General features: G+C 35.7%; 1 protein-coding gene across 3 annotated transcripts in view; it reads left to right on the top strand.

Annotated features, from left to right (window-relative positions):
* ESR1 (estrogen receptor 1) overlaps nt 1–20,125 on the top strand; it is a 354,777-nt gene that overhangs the window by 191,554 nt on the left and 143,098 nt on the right. For all 3 annotated transcript variants that reach the window (XM_019735446.3, XM_019735444.3, XM_019735445.3), the window contains exon 5: nt 15,099–15,434. In XM_019735446.3, the coding sequence (XP_019591005.3) occupies nt 15,099–15,434 (336 nt within the window). The remainder of the gene's footprint in view (nt 1–15,098; nt 15,435–20,125) is intronic.

Below are 20,125 nucleotides of genomic sequence, written 5' to 3'. Positions count from 1 at the left end.
TTGATATTCAGGAATAAATCAGTATAATAAATCTGCCACTTTGTTTGGATCAAATGTGGAGTTGCTAATACTGAAATACAGTCAGAGGAAAGGCAAATGGAGAGTCTAAAGAGGAGGCTGGCCCTGGGATAAGGCTACTGCCCTCAGTGGAATGTTTCTCCTTTGAAAGGCACTGGTTAGTTCAGTACATAAAACGTTCATTGATCATTAGGTAGGAAAGCTAATTTATTTACAAGGCACAGAGTTAAGTCTAGTGGGAAATACAAAGAACTAGTACAGCCCTTATCATTAAGAAACTTTTAAATCTAGTCATGTTTCAGAGAGAGGAATTTCCTGGGTAATGGAAATAGGGAACTCCTTTAGCATAAGTATGGTGAGATGGAATTGCTCCTGACATATCAGTGATAAGAGTGAGCCATCTTTTTTTTGCTGAGCTGTCTAGTAAAACAAGGGTGGTGGAACTTTGTGATAGTTTAAGGCTTTTGAGTAATTCTTAATTTCGTCATTCTCTACTATTAGTACTTGTTCAGATCAGTGTTTTAAGCAAGGATCCCCAGGGATTTGTGTTAACGACCAGGATAAGACATAAATTTGTCGTGTATCATGTATTTATTGAGTCCCCCCAGCACTGAGCTTCAGGATTATAGGGCGTATCAGAGACCTCTAATACACTTAAGGTGGCAGAGTTCACGAATGAGAGTTTATAAAAAGGAATAACCCCTTTTAAGTCTCAAGAAATAGGACATGCACCTACTTGAGCATTGGTTAAAGCGCCTGCCGGGGTGAACTCGTTTGTGATCCAATTGCAGGATTGTTGTATGATGACTGTCCCACTGGCAGGCACTTCTTGTCCAAGAGAATGTAATTGCATGTTGGTGTCTTAAGCGAGGCTTGGAGGATTCATCCATGTCCACATTAAACAGGGACTTTATTTGTATCCAACTCTGCACCGACCAGCATGAGGCAAAGAAGAGACCCATGGGGAAGTGAGGAGACAAACTGTTTCTTTCACAAATCACAGAAGGAAAACTGCGGATCTGAGTTGCAGAACTGTTAAGGAATGGGAGAAAAGAGAGAATCTTCACAGGCTGAACCTTGGTATCTTATTTATTCTCTTGGCTACAGAGTGACTGCCAGCAGGAGACTCATCGCTAAGATATTACAGGGAAATGAGGCCAGGCAAGAAAAATAAGTCTTGCTTTTCTCCTCACCCCATAAATTTTGTTATTAATAAATCAGATTCTTAAAGAACAGCCTGCCACAGCTGTCTCTAGAAGCAAGATTTTATTAACAGAATTTTTATTAAAATGCACAGTAGTTTTAAGAATGAACATTAGACTTTTAAGCCAAAATGTAAGTTGTTGAGGACACATGTGGTTGTGACTTACCCCTTACTTGATTTGGACCTTGACTCGTGGTTGTGTCACTGGGATAAAGCAGCGTGATTTGATATGCAATTAAAGGTGTGGTAGTCTGTGATCGACTTCCCACTCTTGGCATCCCCTGCCCAGACTTCTGGGGACATTCCAAAACAATGCATTCTTATTTGAGGGCTACCGCTTTGGTCACTTCAGTTTCCACAAGGGACATTGTTCACACAGTACAGCAACAAGTCAGACCAGGAAAAAAGCAATCCCTTTGAAAATTAACTTTGAGACAAGTAGCATCAGAGTAAATTGTGATTTTCCAATATGATGTGGAGAAGAGGGAGATCAATACTCTCTATGCGCTTGCTTTGAAGAAGAATTAACTTTAAAAACAGTAACAAATTTGGGTCTCATTTTCCTGATTATAAATATAAATACATGTTGATTGCAGAGAAGAATAATTGTGTTCTTGTGCAATTTGTATTTTTCAAGTGCTGTTTTGGTCAGACAACTCCAGCTCAATGGGACAGATAGAGACTTGGGTTGGTATCAACTTGGGGGCACGTGCTCTGTGATGGAACAGGCATGACCAGGCAGGGCTGGCAGCACATCAAGAAAGTTTGCTTCAGTTGTAGTACAGCAGCTGCTCCCTTCCATCACTGCTGAGCTCCTGTTGTCACAGAAAATGGGAACCTAGCTCTGGGGCCTGAGATGAAGGAGAGCCCAGACAGGGCTTGGATAATGTGATTGGTGAGCCTTGGTTACCCCTCTTCCAAGTAGAACAATTCAAGCAGGTCTGACTGCAGTGGTAGTTTGGGAGGAAAAAGGGAAGAAGTTCCTTTGCACTCCCAGGAGGAATCAAGCTTATCTGTACCCAAGTAGATTTATTAAGGACAATTAATACACAATGGTTAGTCACCCCAAAGGCCCCTAGTGTTTCTTCACCCTGTAAAATATCCTGTAATTTCCCTATTCAACCTCTCCCTCCTCCTGCCTTGAGCCCTGGCGACCTCTGATTTATTTAGCATCTCTATAGTTTTATCTTTGCTAGAATGTCATATGCTTGGAATCAAATGGTACGGAACATTTTCAGACTGGCTACTTTCACTTAGCAACATGCATGTGAGTTTCACCCATATTTTTTTTTTCGTAGTTTGATAGCTTATTTCTTTTTATTGCTGAATAGTATTCAGCTGTATGGATGTACCATTGTTTTGTTTATCTGCTTACCTGTGAAGGACATTTTGATTGTTTCCAGGTTATAGAAATGATGAATAAAACTGCTATAAACATTTGCATGCAGGTTTTTGTGTGCACATAAGTTTTGAAACTAGTTGGGGAAATATCTAGGAGACAATTGCTGGATCATGTGGTAAGACTGTGTTTAGCTTCATAAGAAACTAATGCGCCTGTCTTTCAAAGTAGCTGTATTATTTTACATTCCTACCAACAATGAACAAGAGTTCCTGCGGGTCCACATTCTTGTTTGCCCTTGCTATTGTCAGTGTTTAGATTCTAGCCATTTTGATAGATGTGTAGTGATATACTTGATTTTGCTTTAATTTGCAATCCCCTAATGACAAGTGACATTGAGCATCCTTTCATATATATATGTGTGTGTGTGTTTTATTTTTTTAACCAACTATATATATTTTTCTGGTGAGGCGTCTATTCATATCTTTTGCCAATTTTGAAATTAGGTTTTTGTTTTCTTTTCGTTGAGCTTTAAGAGTTCTTTGTAGATTTTGATTGCAGATCTTCACCTAATATGTGCTTTGCAAATATTTTCTCCGTGTCTGTAGCTTATCTTTTCATTCTTTTAACAGTGGCTGTTTTTTTTTTTTTACAGTGGAAGTTTTTAATTTATAAAAGTCCAAGTTATTGATCTTTTTTTTTTTTTTTTTCATGGATTGTTCTGTTGGTGTGGTGATTAAAAACTTATCACCAAACTAAGGTCATGTGGAATTTTTCCTACGCTTTCTTCAAGAAGTTTTATAGTAGTCTCTCATCATCATTTAGGTCAAAGATCCACTTTGAATTAGTATTTGTGTAGGATGTAAGGTTTGTATATAGACTCTTCTTGCGGATGTGGATGTCCAATTGTTGCAGCAAAATTTGTTGAAAAGACTATCTTTTTTCCATTTAATTGTTTTATCTCCTTTGTAAAGATCAGTTATATGTGTGCTCCTATTTCTGGACTCATTATTCTGGTCCACTGGTCTTCCTTTCTATGCTTTCACCATTACCACACTGTCTTTTTTACTGTGGCCTTTATAGTAGGTTTTGAAATCAGGTAGGGTGAGTCCTCCAATTTATTTCGTATATCAGTTCTTTTTCAGTATTAAAGGCTATGCTAGGTCTTTTCATTTCCATTTAAAGTTTAGAATCAGTTTGTTGATAACTGCAAAATAGGTTGCTGGGATTTTGATTGGGATTGCACTGAAACATAGATCAAGTTGGAAAGAATTGACATCTGATAATATTGAGCAAAATGAACATTAACAGCATTGAACTTCCAATACATGAACATGGAATATCTCTTCATTTTAAATGATCTTTTTTGATTTTTTTCATCAGTGCTTTATCGTTTTCTATGTATAAGTCCTATACATATTTTGTTAATTTATCCTTTAGTATTTTATTTCAAATGCTATTATAAGTGATATTGTTTTCTAAAATTTCAAATTCCAATTGTTCATTGCTGATATAAAGGGAAAATTTTACTTTTGTGTAGTTGACCTTGTACCCTTTAACCTTAGTGGAATCACTCATTAATTTTAGGAGAGATCTTGTTTTTGGTAATTCATTGGGATTTTCTGCAGACAATTATGTCATCTGTGAATAAAGACTGTTTTATTTCTTCCTTTACAGTCTGTATGCCTTTCATTTTCTTTTCTTGTCTTAGTACACTTGCTATAATTTCTAGTACATCGTTGAATAGGAGGTATTAAAGAGGACATCCTTGCCTGTTCTTCATTTTAGGGGGAAAGCATCCAGTTTTTCACCTTTAAGGATGATAGCTTTTTATGTAGATGTCTTTTAATAAAACTGAGAAAGTTATTACCTATTCCTACCATACTGAGAGGTTTTTTTTTTTTTATCTCCTGAATGGATATTGAATTTTCTCAAATGTTTATGTATCAGTTGATATATTCATATGACTTTTTTCTGTTTTCTATGTTGATGTAGTGGTTTATATGTATTTATTTTCAAATTTTGAACTTGCCTTACATACCTGGAATAAATTCCACTTGTTCACAGTGCATAATCTCTTTAATACATTATTCATTATTGGATTTGACTTGCTGACATTTTGTTGATGATTTTTGTGCCAATGTTCAGGAGAGATAAAAGTCTGTAGTTTCCTTTCTTGTAATATCTTTATTTGATTTGGGTATTAGAGTAGTGCTGGACTCATAGAATGAGTTAGGAGGTATTTCCTCTGCTTTTGTTTTTTTTGAAAGAGACCATAGAAAATTGGCATGGTTTCTTTCTTAAATATTTTTTAGAAATAACTTGTGAAACTGCCTGAGCTGAGTGACTTCTTTTTTGGAAGGTTATTAATTATTGATTTAATTTATTTTATAGACATTAGGGATATTCAGATTAGTTGTTTCTCCTTATATAAGTTTTGGTAATTTGTGTCTTTCAAGTAATTGGTCCATTTCATCTAAATTATCAGATTTGTGGATGTAGAGTTGTTCATGATATTCCTTTATTATCCGTTTAATATCCATGAAACCAGGGATAGTGACTCCTCTTTCACTTATGATTTTGGTAATTTATGTCTTCTCTCTTTTTTTCTTAATTATCCTAGCTAGTTCATCAATTTTATTGACCTTTTCAAAGAACCAGTTTTAGTTTTATTGACTTTCTTTATTGTGCTTCAGTTTTCAATTTATTAATTTTATCTCTAATTTTTATTTTTTCTCTTCTGCTTGCTTTAGGCTTAATTTGATCTTTTTTCTCTAGTTTTCTAAGGTGGTAGCTCAGGTTATTGGCATATTTTTCTTATCTAATATAGTTAATGTTAAACATTTTCCTTTACATCCCACAAATTTTAACTTTTATTTTTATTTTCATTTAGTTCAAATATTTTAAAATTTCTATTTAGAAGTCTTCTTTGACCAATACATTCTTTAAAATTCTTTATCTCCAAATATTTGCGAAATTTTCAGGTGTCTTCTGTTACTGATTTCTAGTTTATTTCCATTCTGGTCTAAGAACCAACTTTATATTATTTCTGTATTTAAAATTTATTGAGGATTTTTTATGGTCCATAATATGGTCTAACTTGGTGACTATTTCATTGGAGCTTAAGAATAATGTGTATTCATCTGTTGTTTCCTATTCTATAAATATCAATTATATCAAGTTGATTGATAGTGTTGTTGAGGTCAACTCTATTCATATTGCTTTTTTGCCTACTTGCACGATCAGTTATTGACAAGGAGATAAAAGAAATTTCCAACTAAGAGTAGATTTGTCTATTTCACCTTTCAGTTCTAACCATATTGTCATCCACCAGAAACATTTTTTAAAAACTGGATAAAAATGTATGAAACCTTGGCTATCAGGCAATGTGGGGCAGTGTTTCTTGAGAAAGGGACAATAAGTGAGGTGAGCCCCACCATCTCTCTAATTCTCTGCCTAGAAGGACGTTCCAGGCCACAGCTCAGGGAGGGGGAACTCAGGTATAATTAAATGTAGAAGGTAGCACATGATAGTTGTTCAATGAATGACACAGGAAAGAAAAGCTATAAGAATGGAGAGGGTAGAGCCACTAGACTGGGGTTGGGGCCAAAACTGATTATGGATAAAATGAGATTTTACTTGGGCTTTGGAGGTTGACATAAGAGAGGTAGACAGGGCACAATGTGTGAATGTTGGAAAGTATTACACAAAGTGGCACATGTCCAACCCTGTTTCATGAAAAATAAAGGTTTGTGGAGGAGATTTGTAAAGATAGGTTTGAAAAATACTTTGGGATTATTTGTAGAAATTTATGAGTCTTAATGAAGTGTTTGATTTTATTTAGTAGGTCAATGGCTTTTTAAATTTAGAATAAAACCAATAAACCCTTTTAGAAAGAAGTGATTTTCCTAATCCCAATACAAAACACGTATACAAAAACATGACTTTAGACAAATGAGGGGAATAGGGTGGCCAAAAGCCCCAACTACACTACCTCTGACAGCCCCTTAGGACTGACAAGCATCTTTACAACATAAACAACTTCTGTGCTGTAGGCTAAGAGAGTCTTCGAGGGATTTAGACAGACAATGACAGGATGAAATGGGTATATAATGGGGATTAATCAATCTGCAGTTAATTGGGTTGGAAGGGAGACTGAAAGTAGGCACAGAAACACATTAGGTGCTGCTGCGTTGATCTAGGTAAGAAGGGATAGGAAATATGAACTACAATGGCGGCACTGAGAAAGGAGGGGACTAAAAAAAAGAGATACGTGCAGAAATCCTAGTTTGTGGTGATTTGTTGGATGTGGAAGGAAGGACGGAAAGAACATTAAGTAAAAAAAAAAAAAAAAATGAAGTGGGTAATTCATAGTCCTCTGACCTGCTACACTTAGCATCTATGATAATATTAATAATAATCTATAATGACATAATTCAACTAGGTTCAAATTTCTGCGCTTCCCTTGGTGTGACCTTGGGCTTGATAGTTATTCTAAATTCTAAACTTCTTTTCTCTGTTAACTGAGGGACTATGACAGTTCCTACCTTATAAGATTCATTGCTAGTATTTGAAGGGAAAACATTAGAATTGATGCAGGGGGATTTCCTGGAGCAAGTTTTATTAGTTCTTATCTTTATTTAATTCTTAACTAATCAGCACTTCTGTTTTCTTCAACGTGTTGAGTTAAATAGCTTTTAGTGTATTTATTTGCCTATTTTTTAAATATTTCATGAATAATATGGCATTACTGAGAAACACAAGAAAGGTGATTATGCAAGTGTTGAAATATTTAGCAATACATTAAAATAGTCTTAAGGAACTGGAAAAATTACTGAAGTTATATTAACTTTTTGTAGAGGCATAGAGTGTTAAGAAGAAAACAGATCATTTCAGAAAAAGGAAATTTAAAACGTAGACTGCTCTAGGAACAAATAATCCAATGAAATCTAATTAATGAATATTCAGATAGTATATTAATTTTTCCTGAGCCAACGAATTTAAAGGATGAAAAAAGAATGATTAAATAAACTGTAAAGTAATTAGAAGTTGTCTTTCAAAACGCCTAGTTTGACACATTAAGACAGATCTTTTATTTCAGAGTCAGGACATAAGTGTTTAAGCAGGTGATATGTCTCCAGCCTCTTTCTCCTTGCCAGGACTCACTCAGCCGCCCCTTAAAGTTTTCAGCATACCTCCTGAGTCCCAGATAGCTTGGGAGGAGATTCCTTAGGGCCTGCCTTACGAGAGAGCACCCTGTGTACCATCTCTCTCCCTTTCATTCTTATCCCAATTGCCTGTGTTTATTATTGTAATAAGTTCCCTAAAGTTAACACTTCCCAGTGGATTAGAATCACTCAAATTCACTTAGTGAGTGCCACTAAGCGGAGTTTCTATACTCAGCTTTCTAAATCCTTGCAACAGTGTGACAACGGTATAGAGAAGGCTTAATCCGAGGGAATAAAATGAAAACGGGTGGCGTTTCACACTTATGCTGGGCTTGCTGGATGAGAGATAGTTTGTTTTCTCAGTCTCTCATATGAAACCAACAGGTAATACTTAAATTATTGTAAACTTAAAATTTTTAGAAAGGGGTGTGAAGAAATTTGCTTTGACGCAGATATAGTCTAGTCAGTGGCATGATTTGAGAGCTAATAATGTATGTACCCCAGCATATTCGCCGCGTGACATCTGAATGGTGCTGCTGAATATTTTGCCTACCTATTGTAGAAAATGACATTTTTGTGTGCTGAGTGACAGTATGTCTTGTTTATGTGGCATTACAACCCAAAATGTTATTTGCTACAAATAAACATCTCAACTGTCAAGAGGCTGCCTTTTAAATATTTGCATGATCTAAGTTAATTGTTTTTATTTCACCCCCTCTGCTTTGTGAACTGGCAGTTTGGTCATTTCTTTTTTTTTCACTCATAGTTAAAATAAGTTAGACAAAGGGAAATGAGCTTAAGTAAAATACGTATCAATCTTTGTTGCTGCTCTACAAATAATTCTGGAAAGTATCTCGGTAGGGAGCAGAGAATGCATTTTTAATTTTATCTTTGGATTTTAATTATGCACGCCACTCCTATGCCCCATCCTTCCATATAATTAAGACTGGCTGTATAGTCTATAGTGACACAGCTTGCAATCATTGGTTCTGATTGGCAACTCTCATTTAACATAGGTTAAAATAGAAGTTGGGTTATTTTTCACCTTCTATTCAATTCCAGTTTGATTTTTTTTAATTACTATAAAATATATTATTACTGGTAATGACACTGGTATGTCACTGACAATGTGACAGTTACTACTTACAAGTAGAAAATGATGCTTTCCTCATTGAGCTGTGCCCTGGGATTCTATCACTTGCAGTTGACCATGTAATATGTACAATTTTCTGTTTCTGTTATTTGCACATTTTATAGGGACTTTGGCATTTGAAAAATACAGAACTTTGGGGGTAAATTATAGAACATATTTGCTAATGCTAATTGAATCTACCTTTCCTTATTTGACTATTTGATGACTTTATAAATATTCAATTCTTTCTTTGATCTTTCCAGTTGTATTTTATTGCTCTACATTCCAAACCTGTGACAACTTTTTTGTCTTATGTTTAACAACCTGAATCATATATTTGTGGCACTCAAACAGATGTGGTGGGTAAACTTACTGCTTTAAGTAGGACTACATCTAAACCATCTGATTAGTCTATTTCTAAATTTCTCCAAGAAAGGACATTTCATGATTTGGCGCAAATGTAACTTCATCTCCTAGAGAATATTTCTTTGTCTCCTCCTCCTCCTTGCATCATCCCGTCCCTTTCATTGTGTTTTGGGCAGTTAATTAATTATTTAATTAATTAATTCAACAAATGCTGAAAAACTTTTAAATTATTTTTTATTAAATTTATTGGGGTGACATTGGTTAGTAAAATTATATAGGTTTCAAAATTATATTCAATTCTATAATACATCATCTATGCATTGTATTGTGTGTTCACTACCCAGAGTCAGTTCTCCTTCCATCACCATATATTTGACCCCCTTTAACTTCTTCTGCCACTCTCCCTCCCTCCTTACACTCTGGTAACCACTAAACTGTGGTCTGTAAGTGAAATATGATTCTCAACCTTTTTTGTCTGACTTATTTTGCTTAGCATAATAATCTCAAGATCTATTCATGTCGTTGCAAATGGCAGTATTTCATCTTTTCTTATGGCTGAGTATTATTCTATTGTATAATGTACATCTTCTTTATCCAATCATCTATTGAAGGATACCTTGGTTGTTTCCATGTCTTGGGCACCATGAATAATGCTGCAATGAACATAGGGGTACATGTATCTTTACAGATAAATGTTTTCAGATTTTTTGGTTAGATACTATGGGGACAGAGTCCCAGAGAGCAGTTTCCAGGCTCTCGGCTTCACGTGGAAAGGTGTTGGCTCAGGTAATAGATGACCATCAGCTGTGGCTAGTTGGCTGTCAGCTGTAACCAGTTAGCCAATTAGCCACTGATATAACTGCCACGACTGCGTTGGTTGGTCAGTCGGTTGGTTGGCAGGCAGACAAGTGGACAACAGGTTGCAGGTCATGTGGATCCAGCCTCCAGTGAGACTATAGTGCCTCCAGTGAGACTGTAGTGGTATGACTCCCCTTCCTATGGCTCCATGGGTGTTCCTTTTTGGCCTCACCATATCCTGTGTTCTTTGTGGGGAGCAGGACTAGAGGCCCCGCAGGCCACCCTGCACGACAGATACCCAGAAGGGAGATTGCTGGGTCATATGTAATTCTAGTCTTAAATTTTGAGGAACCTCCATACTGTTTTCCATAGTGGCTGCACCAATTTACATTCCACCAGCAGTGTATGAGGGTTCCCTTTTCTCCACAACTTCTCTAACACTTGTTATTACTTGTCTTGTTGATAATAGCCATTCTAACAGTTGTGAGGTGGTATCTAATTGTGGCTTTGATTTACATTTCTCTAATATCTAGTGAAGTTGAGCATTTTTCATATATCTTTTGTCCACTTGTATCTTTGGGAGAAGTGTCTATTCAGAACCTCTGCCCATTTTTTAATTGGATATATTTTTTTTGTTATTGAATTGTACGAGTTCTTTATATATTTTGGATATTAGCCACTTATTGGAAGTGTTCTTTACAAGTACCTTCTCCCATTAAATGGTTGCCTCTTTGTTTTGTTGACAGTCTTTTCTCCCTCCAATCTGAATATTTGATGGAGGGTAACATGATCTGTCTTTGTTTACTGCTGCATCATGTGTACATTGTAAATATTGAACAAAGTTTACCAAATGAACAAATACTTTGATAAACAATTTTTGATAACTCTCACTACTACTCCCTGAATTGAGTTTAAAACTAATTTTTCTGGAAGTCAGATTGTCTGTAGTATGACTGCTGGGATATTTTAAAGTGGTGGTAATACTATGTTTTGTTTCGTTACTTTTCTATCTATTTGTCTTTATCTTTGAAATCTTTAAAAATTTAGATAAATTACATTTATAATAGAAAGCATAAACTTTAGTTTTATTTTATGTACAGTTGTAATCAGGTATCTTCTGATTTTATCTTAGGGAGAACAATATCACCTTTAACTATTTATTTTTTAGTCAAATCACTTGCTTTTATCTTTCCATGTACATCTGATATTAAAAGACTTTATTTGCTGCTCCAGGTTCCCTATAAGATCTGTTCAAATTCTCAATCTCTATGTAAAGTTGTAGAGTAGGGGGATAAATAGTATTTGAGTAATACACTAACTACTACTGAAGAACAATCCATATTTTTATCCCAATCCCTACCCAAAATAGGTAAATAGTCAGAATTTATCCTGTCAAAATTCTGATCTCAGAATTTCCTATGAAACTTCCTATGAAATATGAACCTAAATAAATTCTTTGCTTTTTATCTTCTTTTCCTGTTTTTTTCTTCCAAGGCTACTGGTCTTACATTCCAAATGAAAAACCATAGGGTCATACAATCGGAGGATGAAAGGTATATTGAAGGTTAGCTACGTAGTGCAAATGCTTACTGGATAATTGAATCATTTCAATAACATCCCCTTAAAGTCTTCATCTAGCCTCCAGTGATCCAACACATCATTTCCTATGGAATTTATCTTTTTTGTCAGCTTTGACATTACAGACTGCTTATATTGAATTCTAACTACTCATAGTTTCCATATAGTTCTTATATTTTACCATTTTTGCTCATAAAGAGCAAGATGAACCCATCTGCCTTAGTCAGTTTGGGCTGCTATAACAGAAATACCATAGACTGGGTAGCTTAAACAACAAACATTTATTTCTCACAATTCTGGAGGTTGGGAAGTCCAAGATCAAGTTGCTGATCTGGTGTCTGGTGAGGCTCTGCTTTCTGGCTTGCTGACATCTGTCTTCTCGTATCCTCCACACGTGGCAGAAAGAGCAAGCTAGCTGTCTGACCTCTATTTATAAGGACACTAATTCCACTATGGAGGCTCTACCCACATGTCTTAATCACCTTCCCAAGACACTCTCTCCAAATACCATCATATGGGGGATTAGATTTTAACATACAAATTTTTTGGGAAAAAAACCCAATTATAATAGCATTTTATATAGGACAGGCCATTTGAAGGTGACACTCATGCTTCTTAGAAGTTGTCTTTTCTCTGGGCTAATGCTCTTAGTTCCTTAGTCATTCTCCATGTGACCTGATTTCACATCTCCTCACCATCATAGTTACTCTATCTTGAATAAATTCATTTTGCTTATATATTCAGCATCCAGCAATGAGTGTGATACTCCAAGTGTGCTCTGATAAGCTGAGTTTAGACTGTGAATATCATCTCCCTTAATTCAGATATTATAATCTCAGTACATTTGGCAGTGAAATATTTGAAATGCCTGACTAAGGACAACATGATTGGTCAGATCCAACTGTTCTCATCTGATCTATTTTACTTCTAGGTTCCTTTAAATCCATCAACTTTGGATAAAATTTTAAAACTCTGTTAACTGAAAAAAAGTCTTGATTTCAGAACTAGAATCTCGATACTTAATAGAGAATGGTCTCAGTCAAGTTCATCAACTTCTTTAAGTAGCAGTTTTCCAATATTTACTTTACAAGATTATTGTGAGGACTAATTTGGTTGTCAAGTGCTTACATGTAAAGTATATATAAAGTGCTTAACACAAATGGTGAGTACTCAGTGCATATTAGTGATAATAATCTTTACTATTATTACTTATTCCAAGAGTTCTGAGAAATGCTTATTTTAATACTGAACAAATAGGAAGAGTCTGTAGATTCATAATATTTTCCAGGTGTCATCTAATATGTCTAATATAGACCTGTAAAAGTAAAAGTTATGCATAAACATTTACAGCCACACGCTTGTCCAAATTCCTTGACAGGTTAGGGTAACATAGAACAAAATTCTGACATTAGTTATTCATTTGTTATGGAATGAGAAAAAAGGTGATATATTACAGTGTTTACTTCTCATGTCTTTACTTTGAAAAATGATTGTATTAACTTTACCAAAATGATTACTTCTTTCATATAAATTTAAGAACTGTTGCTTTCTAATATACTTTGGAGAGATTAACATTTTTGACAATATGGAAGCTTGTGTTAACTTTTGTCATTGGGGAAGGGGAATAGGACTTTATTGGGGAACAGTGTGTACTTCCAGGCCTTTTTTCCAAGTCAAGTTGTTGTCTTTTCAATCTTAGTTGTGGAGGGTGCCGTTCAGCTTCAAGTTGTTGTCCTTTCAGTCTTAGTTGTGGAGGGCGCAGCTCAGCTCCAGGTCCAGTTGCCATTTTCTAGTTGCAAGGGGCACAGCCCACAATCCCTCGTAGGAGTCGAGGAATTGAACAGGCAACCTTGTGGTTGAGAGGATGAGCTCCAACCAACTGAGCACGAATGGCTCAGTGGCAGCTCAGCTCAAGGTTCCGTGTTCAATCTCAGTTGCAGGGGGCGGAGCCCACCATCCCTTGTGGGACTTGAGGAGTTGAACTGGCAACCTTGTGGTTGAGAGCCCACTGGCCCATGTGGGAATCGAACCGGCAGCCTTCGGGGTTAGGACCATGGAGCTCTAACCGCCTGAGCCACCGGGCCCGCCCCTGTTTTTGTCTTTTTTTTACACTAAAGGTAATTGGGGTGACAATGGTTAGTAAAGTTACATAGGTTTCAAGTGTACTATGTACCATTCTATAATACATCATCTATATATCACATTGCGTGTTCACCACCCAGAGTCAGCTCTCCTTCCATCACCATATATTTGATCCCCTTTACCCTCATCTACCACCCTCCTCCCCCCTTACCCTTTGGTAACCACTAAACTATTGTCTATGTCTATGAGTTTTTGTTTCTTTGTTTGTCTTGTTCCTTTGTTGCTTTCAGTTTTATATCCTGCATATCAGTGAAATCATATGGTTCTTGACCTTTTGACTTATTTCGCTTAGCATAATAATCTCAAGATCCATCCATGTTGTTGAAGTGGCAATATTTCATCTTTTATTAGGGCAGAATAGTACTCCATTGTGTGTATAAATCACATCATGGAACTAACCAAAGTGTCCTTCGATAGATGATTGGATAAATTTTTGTCTTGTTAAAGTATTTGTTTCTGCTGATACATTTCAGCACCACAGCGTGATCTTTTCCAGGTTAATATACTGAGTTGAAACTTCAAAAAATCATTGCAAAAGAGATTGGATTCTCCCTCCCCCATAAGTTAGTTAATGAGAACCACAGCTGGGTAAACATTATGGGGAAAGTTATTTTCAGCTGTTTCAAAACTTTTATAGTAGGAAAAGCGAAATACATTTTTGAAACTCTTAAAACCAAGTAAACTATTTGAGGGTCTTGGGTCTCAATTCCTAAGGTGATGAAGTGTAGCTTAGTAGCAATGAAAGACCTACTGAGTGCCTCTGTGGTCCAGAGGCTGTCAGAAACACTTTGGATAAGTCGTTCCTTTTCAGTGTTTTCCATTAAGAGATCTACTTGAATGAGAAGGATATTTACTAAATGCTTTTTAAAAATGCCTTTTACAATTATTTTAAGAATATTCATAGCAGAAGCAGTGTTCGATGCTAAGCTATATTTCAAGAATAACTAATTATTATAATTCTGTTCTTTTTGTAACATTTCTTACATACACACACACACACACACACACACACACACACACACACACACACACACACACACACACACAGCCTGTCAGACAAAAGCCTACATTCAGTTTTCCGGAGTTTTGTAAGCTGCTCGATGTCAGACGAACAGCTTAAAATTTGCCGCTGTAGGAATATTTACACCATTGAAATTGGTGAATGCTACAAATCAAAGCCTTTTAAAAACAAAAATCTCTTGGAGAAATGATTGTCAAACGCTTACCAACACACCTGTGCCCTGAAGAATTTCTTTAAATGAAATAAAGGACTATTAGCATTGAAGACGATTTTAGTATGAAAGTTTGCATAAGGAAAAGAATAAACTTTTTTTTTTCTTTCTGTGTTCTCAGGGATACGGAAAGACCGAAGAGGAGGGAGAATGTTGAAACACAGGCGCCAAAGAGATGATGGGGATGGCAGGAATGAAGCAGGGTCCTCTGGAGACATGAGAGCTTCCAGTCTTTGGCCAAGCCCCGTCTTGATTAAGCACACTAAGAAGAACAGCCCTGCCTTATCCTTGACTGCCGACCAGATGGTCAGTGCCTTGTTGGAGGCTGAGCCCCCCATTATCTATTCAGAGTACGATCCTACCAGACCGTTCAGTGAGGCTTCGATGATGGGCTTGCTGACAAACCTTGCAGACAGGGAGCTGGTTCACATGATCAACTGGGCAAAGAGGGTGCCAGGTAAGGATGCTAAGTTCAACTTTTATTGTTAAGAGTCAATAATGACTCATGAACTGGTTGTGAAGTCATAGAAACAGTGGGAAACAATAGCTATTATTGCATCGGTTTCAAGGCTATATCGGAATTTGTTCATTTTTAGTATCAGTACACTGTAATTCTCCTGGAAATTAGGAAATAATGTTTTAAAATCAAAATCTAGAAGGTTAGTCTTTAACCTGACATTATTTCTTTTTAACCCATCTTATTCACCAAAAAACCTGGGGTGGACACCACATAATAAATGCAGTTAGTATTATATGTTCACAGCATCAGAAATTTTTAACATGAAATGATCTACGATATGCACATTTTTAATATTGAGGACTTTTGTTTGAAGTACCTCAATTATTAATAAAAATTTTTACCTTAAAAATCTTTTCTTTTAAGATCTTTGTGGACTAGAGAGAGAATAATAAGTTTCTTTACTGAATGCCAATTATTTACCCAACTGTCTATTCTCAATATTTTAGGAGAAAGGTAACATATTAGAAAAATAAATTAGGTTCTCATCCTAATGCCGAGAGGAATTTGTAGAAAGACACAGTGGCTGAAGTGATACTTGGTCCTTGGGTTGACTCGCTCAGAATTGGTGTTCTTATAAAACTTGACTGTTGCTCTTATAGTTCAGGGAGAAGAACTCTAGTTATTATGGAAATAAGATTAGAACTTGACCTTCCTCCATGCCCCAGCATATCCATTCAGGAGCTAACGTAGATGAATCAAGGCAAGAGGAAGTTAAATCTTATTCTTGGGCTTAGAGAGTAAGTGAGCAATGGACTTAGAGAGATTGTCTCATTTGGTTTCTTTTAATAGATGAAATCAACTTATACCTATGAAGGATGGGATGCTTTTTATTACACTAAGTGCATATGGAGCATTGTACTTGCATTTCAAAGTTCACCAGTCTGTTATAGGCCAAGTGAACATATATCTGGCCTTAGAGAATATTTTATGTATTTGCATATATTAACATGTAAACGTGGTCTTTTGAATAAGGAGCCAGCAGTGTTGTGATCCAAGCTTCATAGGGAACCATCCATGTAAGTGGTGGAGACTAGGTTATATGGAGGCATGGGGATTACCAGGCATATTTAGGTTTACAGAGTCAGTTCAAATGGCAAATAAAAACTCCCAGCCATCTTTGAAATTAAGAGTTTTGTTGAGCACCTACCTACCTTAGCATTGTCATGGGAAACAGATCTGATAAGTGAATATTGGAATCTAAATGTAATGGGGTTGTAGATTTTATCTTTATATTTGTTATTGATTTTTTTTTTTAATACTTTGGGAGAAGAGAAAAATAAAAAATAATAATAGTGGCCATATTCTTGAGAGCGAACTTTTGATTGCTGTTATGGTTTATTGTACTATAGGCATATTCAGAGGGTGCTGAAAAATGCATACACATTTTAAGAATGGAAAACTGTATTAAAATTGTAATACTCAATATATACCAATAACGAAAGATGAATACAAGTCACGTTTGACTTCTTCAATTATAAGAGGTACTCAGAGTGGTTACCATCAGCGTCCAGACACTTCTGATTACATTGCTTGAGCAACGTTGACCAAAGTGTCCACTTGTATAATTGTTTTTGGCAACCCTGATATTTTCCCTTATAAAGTCTTAGCAATATTAGTTTCATAGCACTGTTGAACTCGAATATATATATTTTTATACTTACCAGTTAATTCCCATCATGACATTTTTATAATTATAAAAATTTGATGGCCATTGGAACAATTGGAATTAAATTAAAATATTAATACATGGTCAGTGGATGAAGAATTCATGGCAATAATATGAATTTAAGAATAAAACAGAGACAGAAATAAAGGGAAGGGAAATATTATGTCCATACTTAGCCATCCCATTGTTAAACCTTGGACTAAACACATTTATAGTAATGAGATGTATAGCAAAACCACTCTATAACTTGATTATTTTAATTTAAAAGACCTGAATGATTTCAAAATCCTTTGGACAAACTATGTCTTGTTTCTTGATGTTTGTTTTTTTTTAAAGACTTATAAAGGCTAAAGAGAAGTTTTTTTTTTGTGTGTTTTTTTTTTGTGTGTGTATACTATTAGAATACAGCTATTATAAATCAAAAGCCTATTTGTTTGACCAAGCAGAATAAAAATAGTAATTGATCTAAAAAAGATGTAAAATGAGGGCAGAAAACAGTCTTCTGGAAAAATTTTGTAGATGATTGTCAAGCGTTTTGGAAAAACTGACTAAGTCACATTTTGAAAAGCTTTTATATATCTAGATATAGCTGTCATTTAAAAAGTAGCCTGTATTGAAAATCTAATGGAGACATTTACGTGGTAATAGTTTGAGAATAATAAGAGTAATTTTTAAAAGAGGGAATAGAAAGCACCCTTAGTAAAAAGAGTAGCCAAATTGTCAATTCTAGAAGAACCTGGAATTAGCTCAATGATACAAAAACCTGCATGGGACACTTGTATAATCCTCATAATTGCTATAAATATAACAGAAATTTATGAGATCAGTTAAGTTCTACTTTCTCAGCAAATTTCAATTATGCAATGCAGTGTTATCAACTATAGTCACCATGTTACACATTAGATCCTATTAGATGCATCTTAAAGTTTGAATCATTTAACCTACCTCTCCCAATTTGCCCCATGCCTGACTCCCTGGCAACCACTTTTCTACTCTCTGTTTCTATGAGTTGGATTTTGTTTTTTTGATTTCACATACAAGTGATACCATACAGTATTTATCTTTCTCTGTCTGGCTTACTTCACTTTGTATAATACAAAGGTCCTATCCACGTTGTCACAAATGGCAGGGTTTCCTTCTTCCTCATGCCTGAATAATATTCCATTGTATGTATATATACATATTTCTTATTCACTCATTCATTGACGGACACTAAGTTTGTTGCCATATTTTGGATATTGTGAATAATGCTGCAATGAACATGGTGGTGCAGATATGTCTTTGATATCCTGTTTTCATCTCTTTTGGATATATACCCAGAAGTGGGATTTCTGGATCATATGGTAGTTCTAGTTTTAATTTTTGAGGAGCCTCTATACTGTTTTCCATAGTGTCTGCATCAGTTTACATTCCTACAAACGGTGTACAAGGATTCCCTTTTCTCCCCATCCTCACCAACGCTATTTCTTATCTTTTTTATAATAACCATTCTAACAGGTGTCAGGTGATATCTTGCTGTGGTTTTGATTTGTATTTCCCTGATGATTAGTGATTTTGAGCACCTTTTCATGTGTCTGTTTGCCATTTGTATATCTTCTTGGGAAAAATGTCTATTCAGTTTCTTTGCCAAGGGTTTTTTTTGGTTATTATTATGAGTTTCAGGTGTACAAAGCAACATAATAGTTAGACATTTAACCTCCTCATAAAGTGATAACCCACCCCACAAGCTGCTACCCCTCTGACATCTTATATAGTAGCTGTTACTATACCATCGACTGTCTTCACTATGTTGTACCCCACATCCGGTGACTATACATACCTATATATTTAGTTATAGTTGACAGTCAATATTATTCTACTTCAGCTCTTCAGGTGTATAGCGCATTGGTCAGGCATCTACACAGTCTATGACGTGATCCCCCTGATAAGTCCAGTGCCCATCTGGCAGCCTACATGATCTTTACAACACTGTTGATTATATTCCTCATACTGTATTAACTATCCATTTATATTTCTTTTATCTTTTAAGTTTTACTTATTTAAGTGTGTTTTTCCAGAACCCATCAGCTCCAAGTCAAGTAGTTGTCTCAATCTAGTTGTGGAGGGCGCAGCCCACAGTGGCTCATGTGGGGATCGAACCGGTGACCCCGTTGTTAAGAGCACTGCACTCCAACCAACTGAGCCAACTGGCTGCTCCAGTTTATATTTCTTAACACCTTCACCTGTTTCACCCTTAACTGAACCCCATTCCCATCTATCACCTTGATAAATCTAGTATCCTATCTCTTTGCCAAGTTTTTGATCAGAGGTCTTTATACATTTTGGATATGAATTTCTTATCAAATACATGATTTGAAAATATTTTTTCCATTCTGTAGATTATCTTTTCATTGTGTTTATAATTTCCTTTGCTGTGCAGAAGCTTTTTAGTTTGGTGTAATCCCACTTGTTTATTTTTGCTTTTGTTTCCTTTGCTTTTGGTGTCAAATCCAAATAATTACCTCCAAGACCAATGTCAAGGAGCTTACCTGCTTACCTGCTATGTTTTCTTTTAGGAGTTTTCATATGCAAGCCATAAATCCATTTTGAGTTGATTTTAGTGTACAGTGCAGATAGGGGGTCCAGTTTTATTTTTTGCCCTGTGGTTGTCCACTTTTCTCAACACCATTTATTGAAGAGACTACCCATTCCTCTTCATATATTCTGTCTCCTTTGTCATAAATTATTTGACATATACACATGGATTTATTTCTGGGCTTCCCTTATTCTGTTCCATGTTCATTTTTATGCCAATACCATATTGTTTTATTTACTATAACTTTGTAATACAGTGTGAAATCAGGAAGTGTGATGCATCCAACTGTATTTTTTTTATGATTGCTTTGGCTATCTGGTGTCTTTTTGTGGTTCCATACAAATTTTTGGTATCATGGTAATGCTGACCTCATAAAATGAGTTTGGG

The sequence above is a fragment of the Rhinolophus sinicus genome, chromosome 2, assembly GCF_057876585.1.
Source record: "Rhinolophus sinicus isolate RSI-liver-muscle chromosome 2, RSI-T2T, whole genome shotgun sequence".
Classification (NCBI taxonomy): Eukaryota; Metazoa; Chordata; class Mammalia; order Chiroptera; family Rhinolophidae; genus Rhinolophus; species Rhinolophus sinicus.
This window is presented reverse-complemented; position numbering and strand designations above follow the sequence as displayed.